The sequence below is a fragment of the Phascolarctos cinereus genome, unplaced genomic scaffold (genome assembly GCF_003287225.1).
Source record: "Phascolarctos cinereus isolate Bilbo 61053 unplaced genomic scaffold, phaCin_HiC Scaffold_2;HRSCAF=192, whole genome shotgun sequence".
Lineage (NCBI taxonomy): Eukaryota > Metazoa > Chordata > Mammalia > Diprotodontia > Phascolarctidae > Phascolarctos > Phascolarctos cinereus.
In genome coordinates this window covers 39,970,223-39,986,942 of record NW_027555625.1, presented here as the reverse complement: position 1 = coordinate 39,986,942, position 16,720 = coordinate 39,970,223, and the positions used below count along the sequence as shown (strand labels likewise).

At 47.4% G+C, this 16,720-nt stretch overlaps 1 protein-coding gene across 3 annotated transcripts in view; it reads left to right on the top strand.

The window, feature by feature from the left end:
- Nucleotides 1-341: 341 nt before the first annotated feature.
- PSD4 (pleckstrin and Sec7 domain containing 4) overlaps nt 342-16,720 on the top strand; it is a 30,612-nt gene continuing 14,233 nt past the window's right edge. The window contains exons 1-5 of one of the 3 annotated variants that reach the window (XM_078149330.1): nt 342-451; nt 6,700-7,782; nt 11,772-11,859; nt 12,992-13,092; nt 13,135-13,418. In XM_078149330.1, the coding sequence (XP_078005456.1) occupies nt 6,814-7,782; nt 11,772-11,859; nt 12,992-13,092; nt 13,135-13,418 (1,442 nt within the window). In that variant the 5' untranslated portion in view covers nt 342-451; nt 6,700-6,813. Of the gene's footprint in view, nt 452-4,501; nt 6,151-6,699; nt 7,783-11,771; nt 11,860-12,991; nt 13,419-16,720 lie in introns of all 3 variants that reach the window. The other 2 variants (XM_078149329.1, XM_020963661.2) reach the window with 2 other exon arrangements.

The window sequence follows — 16,720 nt, the reverse complement described above, 5'->3', positions numbered from 1 at the left end:
TCGGTCCCCCAGAGAAGCATAAGAGGTGGAGGAACAGAGATGACATAGAAATGACTGAGAGCCACAGAGCAGGGAGGGAGGGTGGTGACTGTCTCCTGCCTCCCTGCCAACCCCAACCCCAGTGAAAACCAGGGAAGGACAGGGCCTGGCCCTAAATCTGAGCCTGGTGTAGGGGCAGGTGGGCAGCCATTGGGCAGAGCAGGGAGGGCCAAGAGGGAGAAAGGGGAAGAGGAGGCAGCTTGGGCCATCTTTGGGCAAAGCTACATCTTGTGGGCAGGAAGTGTGTGAACAGGGGAGCTCTTGGGGGAACCATGGGGGAGGTGACTAGGAGCTGAAAGGCGGAAGGCGGAAGCTAGCTAGCGCTGCCCCATTCACCAGGCAGGCCACGGAGGTTGGAGCTGATCCCTGAGGAGGTCCAGGCCAACTTACTCTTTCTCTCAGTCCTGGAGGGGTGAGTGATGTGAATCCACTTTTAGCACTGGGAAGGGCCTGGGATGGGACAAGGGACCTCAGATCAAGGATATGGAAAGAGTCCTATGGGAGATGTTCTTGAGATGGGTGGGTGGGTAGTACTCTGGCCTTGGAATCAGGGAGACCTGGGTTCAAATCCTGCCTTGGATACTAACTACCTATGTGATCCAGGCGAGTCTTTTTGTCTCTGGGCCTCAGTTTACTCATCTCTAAAATAAAGGGCTGGACTTAATGACCTCTAAGGTCCCTTCCATTTCTAAATCTATGATTTTGTGAGAAAGCCCAGCTAGGAGAAGATGAAAAGCTAATTATGTGATGATTAAACAATCAATCGGTTAGCAGGTATTTCGTGAATGCCTACTCGGTATCTCACCCTGCACTAAGAGCATCCCCCACATCCTCCCAGCCCTCACCCCACTCCTTCCGGCCTACATCACAGACAGCACTTCTCCTGTGCTCACCGAGTACTGGCTCGTAGCCAAGCATCCAGGGTTCTGTGATGGAAAGAAAGGCCCTCCTCCTCCATCACCACCATGACCCTCTTGGTTATAAACAGGCTGAAGCACCTTGCCCCACCTGCAAAGAAATCCAAAGGAGTTCAAAGGAAAGATCGAGGGAAGCAATGGCCGAAGCTTAGCCCCCCAGGAGCTCTCCCTTAGGCCGCTGAGACCAGAACACTCAACAATCCAGAGCATGAGGGTCAAGGGCAGCCCCACGGGCAAGACCGGGGCTGGTGGACAAAGAACCACGTGAGATGGGCAATGGGGGTTCCAAGTCCACGAAGGCCGACAGGCTCCCGAAACAGGGTCTTCAGCAGGTTAGGAGCAGCGTGTCTGCATTAGAGGCTGTGACCTCCCTAGTTGTCAGGAAGTGACCCACGATCGTACTGTATCATTGCATCTGGGAAATCCGTCTGCCTAGTGCCCCTTCCTCAGACGGCAAGGGCGCCCATTATAGCTTGAAAAGCAAGGCGTGTTTACCTGGTGCTTTGAGAGGCTTGGGGAAGCCATTAACAGATGAGAGAGGGCTTCCTGAGACAACCTGGTCTGCTTTCCACTCAACAGCAGCAAAATTCAACCAGTGTGCTAAAGAGCTGATGATGGGGTGAGGAGGAATGAAAGTCCTCATCCGTATAACGTTTGTTCTACTGGGATGGGGAAGGAGGAGCGGGAGGGAGGGAGCAGAGTGCGAAGCCTCTATACGTGTCAGTCAATCAGCCCATCATTAAGCACATATTAAGCCCTCACTTACTAAGTACTGGGTGCTGTGCTCTGGGGACACAAAGGAAAATTAAAAAAAAAACCCACCCCTGCCCTCAAGGAGGGAATTCTTTCCAGGCTCAGGAGGCAGTAGTAGATGTCAAATTTGCAAAAACATGCATGGTCCAGTTCAGCTGGAATGCGGAATATGTAAAGAAGAATGTTGTATGATAAAGCTGGAAAGATATGTAGGAACCTGATTGTAAAAGGCTACGAATGCCAAGCTAAAGAAATTGTATTTTATCCCAAGGGAAACAGAAAGCCACCAGTCTTTAGAGTGTGAAGTGGTCATGATCATTAGAGGCAGCCGGGGACACGTGATAGCGCTGGTTCTGAAATCAGCAAGACCTGAGTTCAAATCCAGCCTCAGATACTTACTAGCTGTGTGACCCTGGGCAAGTCACTTCACTTCTGCTTGCCTCAGTTTCCTCATTTGTAAACTGGAGTTAATAACAGCGCTTACCCCCTAGAGTTGTTATGAAGATCAAAAGAGATTATATTTGTTTTTTTTTAAAGAAATATTTAACCCAGTGCCTGGCACATAGTAGGTGCTTTATAAATACCGTTTCCTTCTCCTTCCTTTCTCCTACCTGTGCCTTAGGAAGATTTTGGGCAGAGATATTTGAAGCAGGGACACCAGTTGGGGCTATTATGAGGAGTTCAGGTGAGAGATAATTGGGAGATCAGCTATATAATTAGAGCGATATAGTTAGAGCAGTGCTCTTAACTTTGTTGCTATCAGCTTGTGAGAAAGAGACAAAGAGAGAATACATGCATATACATATATCTCACATGTGTAATGCATTATATAAATGCATATACACAAACATATATGTTGCATGTTATATACTTGCAACATATACATGTGTGGTATATACATGTATCTTATATAATGTTATGTGTAATATATGCATATAACATATATGTGAAATATATGTGTATATACACAGATATATATATAACACAGGTTTATAGCACCCAGTTTAAGAACCCTGCTCTAATACTTAACATACTCATTTTGTTCATATATATATATATATATATATATATATATATATATATATACATATATATATATACACACACACACTCACACACATATGTTTTCGTAACTATTTCACTATCATTGGTTTCCTTTATAATCTTATACATTAGATTTTACAGGGCAGCTAAGTTGCACAGTAGATAGAGCGCTTGGCCTGGAATCAGGAAGACCTGAGTTCAAATCCAGCCTCAGAGACTGTGTGACCCTGGGCAAGTCACTCACCCCTGTTTGCCTCAGTTTCTTCATCCATAAAATAAGCTGAAGAAGGAAATGGGAAATCACTCCAATATCCCTGCCAAGAAAACCCCAGATGTGATCGTGAAGTCAGACATGACTGAAATGACTCAGTAATGTTACATTTTATGCATTTAAAAACAGGATTCTAGGAGGGCTTCCTCAGTCTCACCAGGTTGCCCGCCGGGTCCAGGACACAAAGAAAAGGATAAAAAACCTCTGGACTCAAGAGGACCCAAATGCCAGATGTATTGTAGAGAGATCAATTGCTTTTTCCATCATGGCATCAGATGTTTTGAGAGGGAAGGGGAAGGAGAGAAGAAGGTAGATGGGGATGAGTCTGCACAGTGGCCCCTAGGGAGCCCAGAGGAGTGAGAAAGAATAAGTTCAAATCCTGCCTCATATACTTACTAGCAGCGTAACCCTGGGCAAGTCACACAACTTCTCTCTGCCTCAGTTTCCTCATCTGCAAAATGGGAGAAATAAGAGCACCTTGGTCACAAGGTGGTTGTGAGTTTCAAGTGAAATACTGTATTTAAAGTGCCTTGTAAAGCTTAAAGCGCTACATAAATGTTCTTGTTACTATTGGTTTCATCGTTATTAGTTAGGTACAGTGTTTTGGGGTGGGGTTAAGGGCGTGGCAGCCCCTCCAGTGCCGGCTGCCCCCAGCAGAGTGAGAACAAGGAAGGAGAGGTAGGGAGCTTCTGGGCTTGGGGTGGGAGGGGGGGGCTTGCTTGGTGCGCTCTCCCATGCAACAACCTGGGGGGAAACTCCGGGGTTAGAGAGAGGAAACAAAACACAGCCAGCCTCTAAGGAGACCCCCGCGGCTGGCAGGTGGCTGGACACGTTGTCCTCCTCTTCCTCCTCTCCCTTTTCTTTCTCCTCTTCTTCCCCCTCCTTCCTCTTCCATCTTTCTTTTTGACCTTGGCATTCGACCTTCAGATTTGGCAATCAGGGCTTTGAGGGGGGAAGTCCTCTCCAAACATACCCAAGGAACTCTCCCCCTCGAAGACTTTTCTCTCTCTCTCCCTCCCTCTCCTTTTCTCACTCCCCCTCCCTCCTCTCTCTGCCTCTGTCTCTCTCTCCTCTCTCCCTCCCCCTCTGTCTCTGTCTCTCTCTCTCCTCACCTCCCCCTCTGTCTCTGTCTCTGTCTCTGTCTCTGTCTCTGACTGTCTTCCCCCTCCTCCCCTCCTCCTCCCTCCCCCCTCTATCTCTCTCCCCTCCCTCCTCCTTCCCTTCTCTGTCTCTGTCTCTTTCTCCTCCCTCCCTCCCCCTGTGTCTCTGTCTGTCTGTCTCTCTCTCTCTCTCTGACTCTTTTCCCCCTCCTCCTTCCCTCTCCTCCTTCCCCCCTCTGTTTCTGTTTCTATGCCCCCCCTCCATCTCTCTCCCCCTCCCCCCCATCTTTTCCCTCCTCCTCCCTCCCCTCTCTGTCTCTGTCTCTCTCTCAATGGCTGTATTTGCATGAACGACAATCTTTCTTCCTTCCTGGCAGGATGTGGGGCCTCCTGGGAGATGTCTCTATCTCTGGGGGCAGAGGTCTGACCACCATGCGATGTCTTCTTCCTTTGCCTGTCCCTGCACCCAGGAAGGCGGGCTCCCTGTCCTGCTGGAGCGTGGGTCCAGAGTCTCTCCCCCGCCTCAGGGACTTCTCCGATTCATTTCCTCCGGCTTGCGCCTGAATGGGACAGGCGAAACCAGCCCCTGAGTCACCAGCCTCGGCTGGGCCTGGAGAAATCATGGGGTTCTTTGTCGGAGGGAACTGGAAGTTTCCAGGACTGAGTGAATGAGGCCTCACATGGACAGGGAATGATTCTCAATAAAGCCTGAGGGCTGAGTGAGGTCTTTGATACAGGGAACCCACTGAGTGAATAGAGTGCAGGAAGACCTGAATTCAAATCCTGCCTCAGCTAATTCTCATCTATGCAAGTCACATAACTTGCACTAAACAAGTTACATACATCTTTCAGGCTTGACTTCCTCGTCTATACAACGGGCATAGCACCTACCTCGCAGGGATTGCTCTAAGGCTCAAATAAATTAATATATGTAAAGAAAGCTCTTTGCACACCTGAAGGCCCCATGGAAAGCTGAGGCCCCTTCTCCTCCGGGACTGAGGTCTGTCCACCTGGGCCGGTGGGGCCGTAGCCGCCAGTCTTGCTCAGGTCAGGAATCTCTTTCTTAGCTCTGGGCTTCCTCAGACGGCTCAGGAAGGACCAGGGTCAAAAAGTCTTCGTGGCCTCGTGTTTCCATGACGCTTTGAGATTTGCCGAGGCTTTTTCATCTCAGCTGAGCCCCCCCAGCAACCCTGGGAGGTAGGTGCTGCGAGGGGTTATTATCCCCATTTTACTGGTAGGGAAACTGAGGCTTAGCCAGATCAAGTGAATGGGACGGTCGATTTAGAGCAGGAAGGGTCAAGTCCAGCCCCCTCCTTCTATAGACCTGACCAGGGTAGAGAACCTGCGGCTGTCGCACTCGAGGACCTAGAGGGCCACTGATGGCCTTGAGGCCCTGGGAATATTATCCAGATGTTTATGTCCACTTACTTTAAGCCAGGACAAGGTGACCTTGGGCAAGTCATGTTATGTTGGGGCACAGATACTGTCACACATTCAATTTAGCCCAAAGGGTCTCCACATTGACTTTGCTCGGGGGCAGCAGTGAGCAAAGCAGGCTCTTTTCACTATGCAAGGAGGCGACTGAGGCAGAGCTGGTGACAGGACCCCGGGATTCAGGGGTCTTGACCGGGCTCTGGTCCACTTAGTCTTCCCAGCTTCTTCTCCCTGCAGAGAGCGCTGGGCCTGGAATCAAAGGGCCTGGGTTCAAATCCCACCTTTTACACCAACTGCCTGTATGATCGTGGTGAAGTCACCTGACTTTCCCGGGTCTCAGTTTCCTCAACTGTAGAAATGACCAGGTTGAGTGAGGAGGTATCTAAGGTCCTTTGTAACTCTGGGTCTGGGAGTCCTCATGAGGCCACCTGTCTTCTTTCAGCTCCTGCCTGCCACCTGGTGGCCGTCTTCTGGAAGTGCCTCCTCAGGCCGACAAATTCTGGTCTGCTTGGACGGGTGGACTTTGCATAAAAAGTCTAGTGTCCCCTGATTAGGGGCTGCTCAGAGAGTTCTTGCCTGAAATGGATGGAAGGTTGGAATACGTCATTTCCAAGGTCCCTTCTTATTCTCAGATTCTGATTCCATGAAGTCAGTCAACAAACATTTACTAAGCGCCTACTATGTGCTAAGCATTGTGCTAGGGCTGAGGACACAAGAAAGGCAAAAGAGGGTCCCTGCCCTCAGTGAGCTTACACTCTAGTGAGGAAGACAGCATGAAATAACTAGGCACAAACAAGTTATATACAGGATACATGGAAGAAAATACACAGGATTTTCTGGAAGGCAGGCCAAATTCCAGTCGGAGGCACCCTCTCATTTAACCTGGGCCTGACCATTCACACACACACACACACACACACACACACACACACACACACACACACCCCAAATGGTTCTTTAGCCTTCCTTGGAAGCTGACCTGCCTTCTGCCTCCTACCCCAGGGAGCATGCCAGGCTTGGGCTTGAGCTACCCCACACTTTTCTGTTTTCTTCTGAGCCCCCTCAGGGGTGTGATTTTCCTTGGAGGCTTTGTTGGATCTAACCCAGAGTTCACTAACTGGAGTTTGCTTTGGCTTCACAGGGTAGACGCATGTGCATCCCAGGACTTCTCTGACCTGCCCTGCTCTCAGCAAAGACAATGGGATTGTAGGCAGAGGAGGCAGGAGGTTCCCAGCCTGCTGCTACACTGTCTGGGATGATGGATGACCAAGGGCTCCCCAGTCATCCTGAGTCCATGGGTTATCACCTGCCCCACTTGGGGGAGGATCTTCAGCCAGTCTCTGGAGACCCCCCAAGGGGAGTCTATGAGCCGACAGAGGTTCCTGGACCTTGCACAGACCAAACCTGGGTTTTTGATCCAGCAAACCAAGATGTTCCCAGAATCCTGGGTGCTAACAACAGCTCACAGGTGTTACCTCTTGCAGAATGCTACCTTAGATCAAATAGGGATGCCTCACCCAGTTCTCCAAGAGAACGCTGTCACTCGGGGAGAGACACCCGGAACAACTCCCCCCAGGTCATGTTCTGGGCTGGCATCCTCCAGGCCCAGATGTGCGTCCTTGACCTGGAAGAAGAGCTGGAAAAGACAGATGCGCTCCGAGAAGAGCTAAGGCGCTGCATACCTTCCCCCATGGAGCTCCCAAGCTTCTCCCCACGTGGGCAAGATTCCCAAGACCAGGGCATTGGCCCCAGGTTGTCGCACATGGCGGCGGACTCTGAGGAAGACAGCAGTGGGCCGGAGGAGGAGCCCCGAGAGTTTCCCCAGGACCAGCCCCTCGGCTCTCCTGTGGAGTGGGGGGAAGAGGAGGAGAGTTTGTTCTTTGACAATCCTCTCTTCCTGGAGAGCCCTACCTCAGTCACTAGTGCTCATGAAGAGCCTTGTTGGAGCTTCCTAGTATCCGAGGGAGAGGAAAGGACTGAGCAAGGGAGGCTTGAACGAGAGACTCAGTGGACCCACACATCCCTGCTTGAGGGAGGAGGGGGCTCTTGGAACCTAGAGAATAAGCCCAAGTCAGTGGCTGGGGTAGCTGATCCTGAAAGGGAGACTGACCTGTTGTACCCAGTGCCCACCTACAAACTGCATTATCAGTCCTGGGCGAAACAGGATTGTCCCAGTGTGCCTGCCTCCGTCTCCGGTCCCGTGATGGCGGAGGAGACCTTGTCGGTAAGGAAGAAGCCAATGGCCTGGAAAAAGGGTAGAGTCTGCCCATGGGAACTCGAGCTAAGCTGGTTGGCATGAGGGGGTGGGGCCAAGAGGAACAGCAACACTGGCCTCTGGGGGCCAGCCTCTAGGAAACAGAGCCAGAACGGACCTTAGAACTCACGTGATCTAGGGCCTTCATTTTACACGTGAAGAAATGGAGGCCAAGATGGATCAAGTGGCTTGCCTAAGGTCCAGAGTTAAAAAGTGCTAGAGACAGGATTTGAACTCAGGTCCTCCGATTCCCCATGTTCTTCCCACCACACTATCTTAGACTTTTCTTGTTAGAGCAGTTTCTTTTCCAGCAACCTTCTGCAGAAGCATTGGGATCATCTTACTTTAAGGTGTTTCGGGACCCTTGGAAAGAGTTGAAATCTGAGGATGAGATGGAGAGCCTGGCCCTCTGGGTTCTTTGCCTCATCCATAGTGCCCTTGGACATGGCCCTTTCACTCTTTGAGACATGGAACGCATGCTTGGCGGGGACGGGGTGTGGGAGAGTTCCTGTCCTTCAGAAGCCCAGGGCTCCTTTCCTAGTTTCCTAGTGGAACCATCTACCATGGGCACAACCAAAGGAACACAGAGAGGTCAGGGAGCAGATAAGGCACAGGACAAGGGTGTGCTCTCCAGATTCCTTAGAGTGTGCAACTAAAGGTATGCAGACCAGATACCCATGATACAATTACCCAAGGGAAAGTCCTCACTTTCCATTCCTAAGATTCTCATTGTTTATCATACTTGTAATAATAGGGTGGCACAATGGATAGAGCACAGGCCCTAGAGTCAAGAGGACCTGAGTTCAAATCCAGCCTCAGACACTTACTAGCTGTGTGACCTCGGGTTAGTCACCTAACCCTGATTGCCTCCCCAAAACTAGTAATAGTATAGCTCTCATTTACAGAGGTACTATATGAATGTGCTATTCAAATTATATATATGTGTATCTGTTTGTATATGTGTGTGTATGTATACTATACAAATATTTCATTTTAACCTTAAAACAACCCTAGGATGGAGCCGTTACTAGTACCCCCTTTTTCCAAATGAGGCAAATGATGATTTGCCCAGGGTCATGGAGCTAGTATGGGTCTAATTCAGAATTTGAATCTGAGTCCTCCTGGCTCCTTTGTTAATAAGGCAAAAAGTGTAGCTGGCAATGTCCAATATTCCAAAATTGGGGGCTAGAGGAGAGAGAGAATATTTCTGCCGTGGATGCATTTCACCTCCAATCCTATAACCAGATAGGTTATATAGACCAAAAAGTTATAGAAGTAAAGCTTAGCTCAATCTAAGGAAACACTTCCTAACAACATGAACTGTTCCCAAGTGGAAAGCACTATGCATTCTATGCCCTGCGCCATCTGGTTGCCATGGTTTCCTCTCTAGTTACCACCTCTTTGTTGATCAGAATCCGGTGCAGAGTCCAGCGTCCCTCATGGCTTCTTACCCCAGAAGGAGATGAAGTCTACTCTAAGGGGGTCTGTCTGGTTCTTCTGAGGGATGGTTTCCTACCACCCCAGAGGGAGGGGGTGCTAATAGTTCCCCTCCACAGCACGTTGTAGTGAAAAGGATAGCGGACTCAGAGTGAAAGCTGCAATCCATCCTGCCTCGGTCACTGGCTAACTGTTCATTCTGGTTAAGGTACCACTTCTGTAGAGTGAGTGGATTGGACTCGAAAATCACGGAAAAGGACTTCAGAGACCATCCGTTGGAAGGGCTCTTAACCTTTTCTTTTGTCTCAGACCCCTTTGGTCATCTGATGAAGCTGATGGACTCCTTCTCGGAATGATACTCTATTGTCTACATTCATAATCAAAGGAAATGCTTATTTTTCATTAGAGATAAGTAAAAATGAAGATGTAAATGTTTTACCCATTCAAGGTCATGGATCCCCTGAAATCTATCCACAGATTTCTTAGGGGGTCTCTGGACCCCATATTAAGAACCCCTGATTTAATAGAACCCAAACCTAAGGAAGAATCTTCTCTGCAAAATGCACAATGAGTTGTCATCCCTCTCTACTTGAAAACTTACATCGATGAGGCACTCATTACTTTCCAAGACAGTCCTTTCCACTTTGGAACAGTTCATGTTGTTTGGAAGTGTTTCCTTAGATTGAGCTAAGCTTTACTTCTATAACTTTTTTTTTTGTCTATCTGGTTATAGGATTGGAGGTGAAATGCATCCATGACAGAAATAGTCTCTCTCTCCTCTGGTCCCCAATTTTGGAATATTGGACATTGCCAGTCACACTTTTTGCTCTTCTAACAAATAGGGGGTCAGAGATATCAATAGCAGCTAGATGGATCATTTTTTTTCTCTTAGCTTGCAAAAGAAATTCAAATCATTTAAACAGAAATTGGAAAAGGAAAGAGTAGAATAAACTTTGGAATCAGTTTTTGGAATCACCCTACTCAGATGGAGGGAGGGAGAAGGAAAGATACTCAACCTCACAGTCTGGGAATTTGTCTCCCAAACAGAAAGGTCAGTGTCTACCATCCATCCCATTGGAGCTAAAAGTGGATGTAGCTGGGGCTGTGGCAATGGCCTCATAGGTAGCTGTGCCTCAGAGCAGAGCTCTACCAGGAAATCATAGAGGACTTTTAAAAATGCCCTCTAAAGACCAGGTGAACAGTGCAGTATCAGTGCTATCCCCTTGATTTGCCAGTCTAGTTATCCTGTCAAAAAAGGAAATGAAGTTAGTCTGGTATGACTTGTTACAGCTAAATCCACACTTGCTCTTAGTCATCATTATTTCTCTAAGTGCTCATAAACCTCTCTTTAATATTACATTCTGGAATTTGAAGAAGGCACTCTTCCTTCCCAACTCAAAAAAAATACATTTATCCTTTCTCATTCTTAGGACTTTTTTTTTCTATTCTCCACATTTTCCAAATATAACCATTTTATTTTCTCTCTCAGCCTCAGTTTCCTTATCTGTAGAATGGGGATAATAATAGCACCTATTGGATTGAATGAGAAAATATATAAAGTGCTTTGCAAACCTTAAAGCATTACTTAAACCTTAGTGATTATCATTTCTCTTGCTCACTCAATAACTATGATTCCAAGGTGTCATTTTTTTTAAGTGTTCAGGGTTATAAGATAGTTGTAGTCCAGTGCTGGGGACCGGAGGGCAGTGAAATGTATTCTTGCCACTTCCCAACTTACCTTGGGTGAGGCAGCTACAGGGGTGGCATGGATACAGTCCTGGATGTCAGGGTGAACTCAGTTCAAATCCTGCCCCAGACACTCATTAGCTGTGTGACTCTGGGGTCAAATCATTGCCCCTCTCTCCATTTCCAAATCTGTAAAATGGGGTAATTAACAGCACCAACTTCCTGGGGTTGTTGTGGGGATCAATATGGCAAGGTGTAAATAAAGTGCTTTGCTCTAATGCTCCCCATAGGTAGATGTTAGCTATTCATTTCCCATTAACCCTGTCTTCCTCCCCAGCTGAAGATCAACCTCCTTGGTAAAGAAGAAAGAAACAAAATAAGCATTCAATTCAGCGCATGTTTCTAGAGTTCCTGCTAGGTGCCACCTTCCTGTGCTATGCACTGACAGAGTTTTGCCTTCTCTGTAGTCTGTTATCATCCCCTCTGGTATGAAACTTCAGTGCTCCTCTGCTCCCCCAGCCCCACAATCCGCCTGAGCTAGAATGTGCTGCCCCTGCAGTCTCTGGGTGGGAGAAAGAAGGCCCCCTCCCCCCCCCATAGATCTCCTCCCCACTCCCAGTCAGCCACCTCTGCTTGGCAGCCAGATCTTCTTCATTGGCTGTGGAAAGAGACTTGAGTTTCCAGAGAGCCAACTCCTAATTTTGGCTCCTCCTTGAACTTGCTGTGTGACTTTCCCTCCAAGCTCAGTTGTCTCCCCTGTAAAATGAGGGCATTGGACTAAATGATCTCATAAATGACCAAGCTTGAAGGAACTGAGTGTGGATTTTCTCCCCTAGGTCCAGGACAGCCACACACACCAATGGACCACAGAGTTTCCCTCCAATGTGGACCAGCAACTGCTCAGCCCCGAGGAGAGAGGTCCAGGTGAGTTGTCGCTTGGAAACTGGCTTCAGGGAAAGGGCGGGGGACAGCTCTGGGACTAGGGGGGCTAGGATCTGAGCTGGAGTGAGGACGACTCCAAGACCCAAAGGTGGCCTGAGATGGGGAGGGAGAGGGAGAGGGAAGAAGGGCACACCTGGAGGACCTTGATTCCCTCCATAAGCAACTGCATGGAGGGACAGTAGCTTCGCAGTCCCTGGATGCCTTGTTGCTCCAGTTAAAGGCAAGCTGTCAAAACAAAGGGCCTAAGGAGTTGGTACTGATGTTGTTCAGATGGAGAAGTAGGGAGAGGAAGAGAGGGAGAGAGAAAGGAAGGGAAAGGGTAAGAGCAAGAGATGAGAAGGCAAGAAGGAAAGAGAGGGCAAAGAGAAAAGTGAGGAAATTAAGGGGAAGAAAGGGTAGGTGAGCTAAAAACAAGGAAAGGAAAGGGTAGGTGGGCTAAAAACAAGGAAAGAAAAGGGTGAAGAGAGCAAAGAAAGGGAAAAGAGGGATGCGAAAAGGTGAGAAGAGAAGGGAGGACATGAAGAAGGAGAGAAGGAATAAAGAGAGAGAGGGGAGAGATGGAAGGGGGACTGAGGAAGAGGAGGTAAGTGGGAAGGAAGAAGAGAGGAAGGAGAAGAAGGGAGAGGAGAGGGGAGGGGAAGAAAGGAGGGGCAGGGTAAAAGGAGAGAGGAAAAAGGGAGGGGAGCAGAAGATGATAAGGGGAAGGGAAGGGGGGAAGAGGAAAATGGAAAGATAGAAGAAGAAGGCAAGGGGAAGGGGGAAGAAAAGAAGGGAAGGAGGAAAGAAGGGAGAGAGGAGAGAGGGAAAAGGGAAGGAGAGGGGAAGACAGTTAAGGGGAAAGCAGGTTAAGGAGAAGGGAAAGAGGAAGGAGGGAAGGGGAAGAGGGAAAGAGAGGAGAAAAGAAGAAGGGGAAGGGGGAAGAGAAGAAGGGAAGAGAGGAGAGAGGGAAAAGGGAAGGAGAGGGGAAGATAGTTAAGGGGAAAGCAGGTTAAGGAGAGGGGGAAGAAGAAGGAGGGAAGGGGAAGAGGAAGAGGGAAAAGGGAAGGGGGAAGAGCGGAGAGCATCTTCCAGACATTATCAGGTGGATCACCCAAACCTTTGCCTTCTTCCCCAGGTGAGAGCAATGCTGAGCCGACTTACCTTCTGGCTCCAGGCCCCTGGGCACCACCTGCCTCATTTCAGGAGGCTGGCAGCCTGAGAGTTGGGGTCGGAGGCCTCAGTCCTCGCTCCAGCCCCAGCCGCAGCCGCAGCCCCAGCCCCAGCCCCAGCCCCAGCCCCAGCCCTAGTCCTAGTCCGACCCCCAGCCCTGCGCAGCCCCTGGAGGGGAGTTTTCACCGTGACACTGCCTTCCCTGAGTGTAGAATGCTGGCTGCTGCTTCCTACCCTTCGTCCTTGGAGAAGGAGGAAGCAGATCCTGGTTTCCTGAAGACAAGTGAGCCCCTGCCCCCAGAGAAGACAGTGGAGAGTCAAGGGGAAATCAAGGCAGAAGTGGCTGGGGAGGCCCAGCAGGATGTCAGCCCAGCACCCCTCAATGCCAGAGAGTAAGTATAGGGAAAATCACCACCCCAGTGAGGTGTGGGAGTAAGAGTGACTAAAAGGAATAATTATAATGTACATAATGTGTGTGATGTATATTGTTTTGTCCTGTAGGATGGAGTAATGGGAGGGGGAGAGAGGGAAGGGGAAGGGTAGACCTAATGAACTGGGCTATAAAAGTGCCCCCAAAGACCCAGATGTGGGATCTGCTAGGGGAAGAGGCAAAAGGAGGGTTTTTGGAAAGTCTAGAAGGTATAAAATCATGAGAAACCACAGCACAGATCACAGAACAATTGGGTGGAAGCTGGGTGGCTGTTAAGAGATAGCCCTTTCTTTTTTAAGTGAAAAATTAGAGACACAAAAGAAGAATCAGTGAGGGTTACTGGGACAGACTGAGCAGCTGGAAACTCATCACGAGGCATGTTTATACAGTGCTTCAAGACGTAGAAAGCCCTTTCCCACAACAACCTTATGAGGCCCATAGTGCGTGTGTGATTAAATTCATTTTACAATTAAGGATGAGTGACATTCCCCTCTTCCTGGGTCAGAGCTGAGATTTAACCTAGCTCTGCTGACTTCAAGTCCAGCTTGGGAGGTGACAGGACTGCTCGGTGCACAACCTCTACCCCCACTCCTGAGTCCCCAGCCTGAGCTGGAAAGAAAAGTCTAATCAAGCAGAAAGGACCTGGAAAAGGGCAACATGATACAGGTGGAGTTTGGGGAGAACAGAACCCTGAAATGGGGGCTTAGGTGGTTGCAAAGATCATCAGTGGCCAGGAAAGGAGGCCTGAGTAACCCAAAGGTTGGGGCTGAAACCATAGGCTGGTGGACTGTGAGCCCTAAAATAACGATGATGATGACCATAATGATAAATAGCAACATAGCATTTTAAGGTTTACAAAGCATTTTTACGTAGGTCATCTCATTTGACTCTTTCAACAATACTATGAAGTACTATTATCGTCCTCATTTTGCAGATGGGGAAACTGAGGCTGATGTCAAGGCAGGATTTGAGTCCTCCCGACTTTAAGTCCAGCTTTGAAATCCAAAGCAACAAGGCTTTTAAGAGCCCAGTTGGGGTGGTAACCTGCCTCAAGCTAGGTTAAGTAAGGAGATTGTGGTCCTCATTGGCCTGCCTGTCCCTAAATTTGTACCCTGAGATCCCATGACTTGATGTCAAGTTGTTTGGGCTTCTAAACGGGGGCTGAACAGGGAAGGGCTGAAAAGTCAATAACAGGAATAGGGTAATAGGAGAACACAATCCCAAGAACACAGCATTCATTGGAAACCTCAGAAAGGAAGGAAGGAAAGAAACAAAAGAAGGAAGAAAGGAAAGGAAAAAAGAAAGAAGGATGAAGGAAAGAAAAGGAAGGGAGGGAAAAAAGAAGTCTCTCCCTTCTTCTTTCTGTCTCGTTCTCCCTTGAGGATGCCTGAATCCATTTTGTCACAGAGAATCAAAATGAAGGGTGCTAAATTAGTGTGACCTTTCCCCTATCCCAGTCAACACCTGTGGGCTTTGTCTGCCTCTCCCCAGTGCTCAGACTCCTGGTTTTACCCCCAACTTCTGCAGGTTTGTGGCCTCTTCCTGTGGTTAGATGGCCTCCAGAAACTAATATCTTCCCTCACCCTCCTCTCCTCCCCACCCCCATCTCCTTCTACGAAGCACATTCTCAGATCAAATTTCTTCTTTTTTCAAAAAAATGCTTTGCAATTTATATATTTTATCTTGATCTTAGTAATTATCAACAAAAACAAACTTTTGAACGCAAAAAGAATAAAATAAGTGACCACAAACATGATTGTGTGCAAAACTTATACTTCCATTAGTAGCAGTTTGGTGAAAGGAAATTGAAAATCACAACTGTCCTGCTTTTTCATCTGTGCGGTTGTTTGTTTGTTTTTTCTGGACTTAGTTATTGTTACAACTCCTTTCACTTTCCAGAGTTTGTACACGCTTTTTGGCCCTGCCTTCCTCACTCTGTGTCATTTCTTATAAATCTCCCTACATTTCTTTGTAATAATAATCATAGCTAATGTTTATATAGTGTTTTATGGTTTGTAAAGTAGTTTACATGTGTTCTCATTTGACTATGCTCTTCATATTTGTCATTTCTTATGATAAAATAACATTGCATCACATTTACATTTCCCAATTTTTCTAGACATTCCTGCCCATATGGGTTGTTTCTAGCGCTATTGCAAATGGTGCTGCTAAAGGATGCTTGTATAAAGAGAAACAGTTTTTTTTTCCCTACGATTAAAATCCTTATAACACAACCCTAGTAGTGGGATCACTAGTTCAAAAGGCTATGAAAAGCAGCTTTTATTGTATAGTTTTGTATTGCTTTTCAAACAGATTGCATCAATTCACAGCTCTACAAATTCTGTGCCTATTTCTCTACAGCCTCACCAACATTGGATTTATAATTTTTAATCACTTTTTTTTGTTGTCCTGAGCTTTTTTCACCTCCTCTGCTGTGTAAGATGGCATCTCAGAACTACTTTAATTTGCATCTGATTATTAGAGATTGAATAATTTTATCCTTAATTATTAATGTAGGTTTTTTTTCTTTTGATAACTAGCTGTTGACCATTTATTTGTTAGAAAATGGGTCTTATTCTTTCAAATTTGTGACAATTTCTTATGGATTGGTATGTCTGCTTTTTATCACAAGTGTTTATAGGAAAGATTTTTTTCTTACCTAATGTAGTTTTCTTTTTTTTATTATCATTTTCTTATCCTTTCTTATCATTATCTTATTTTTCTTATGATCCTTATAATTTCTTATTATTCTTGAGGGCAACAAAGATTGCTATTGTAGAGAACCAAAGTTTGATCAGGACATAAGTCCTATTGGTCCATCATTCCAAATAGATGTACCGCACATAAGCTTCCCTAAAAGACTGTTTTATGGAGAACTCACATAGGACAAGCCGAACATGGTGGTCAGAAGATACGATACAAGGACACTCCTAAAGTCTCTGTTAAGAACTTTGGAGTTGATTATGTGACGTGGGAGACACTGGCACAGTACCACCCAGCATGGCGTGCCCTCGTCAGAGAAGGTGCTGTGCTCTGTGAGCAAATCAGAACTGAAATAGCTCAAAAGAAACACAAGTTGCACAAATTTAGAGAATTCTACCCCAAATGTTCACATGGGCTATTTGTGCCCGACATGTGGTGTAGAGCCTTCCGAGCTCGTATGGGTCTGTTCAGCCACAGTCGGACACACTGTAACTTGACTCTAACATAGTGTTGTCATTTTGATCCTCTTCAGGAACGAAGGACAACAACCAAATAATGAAA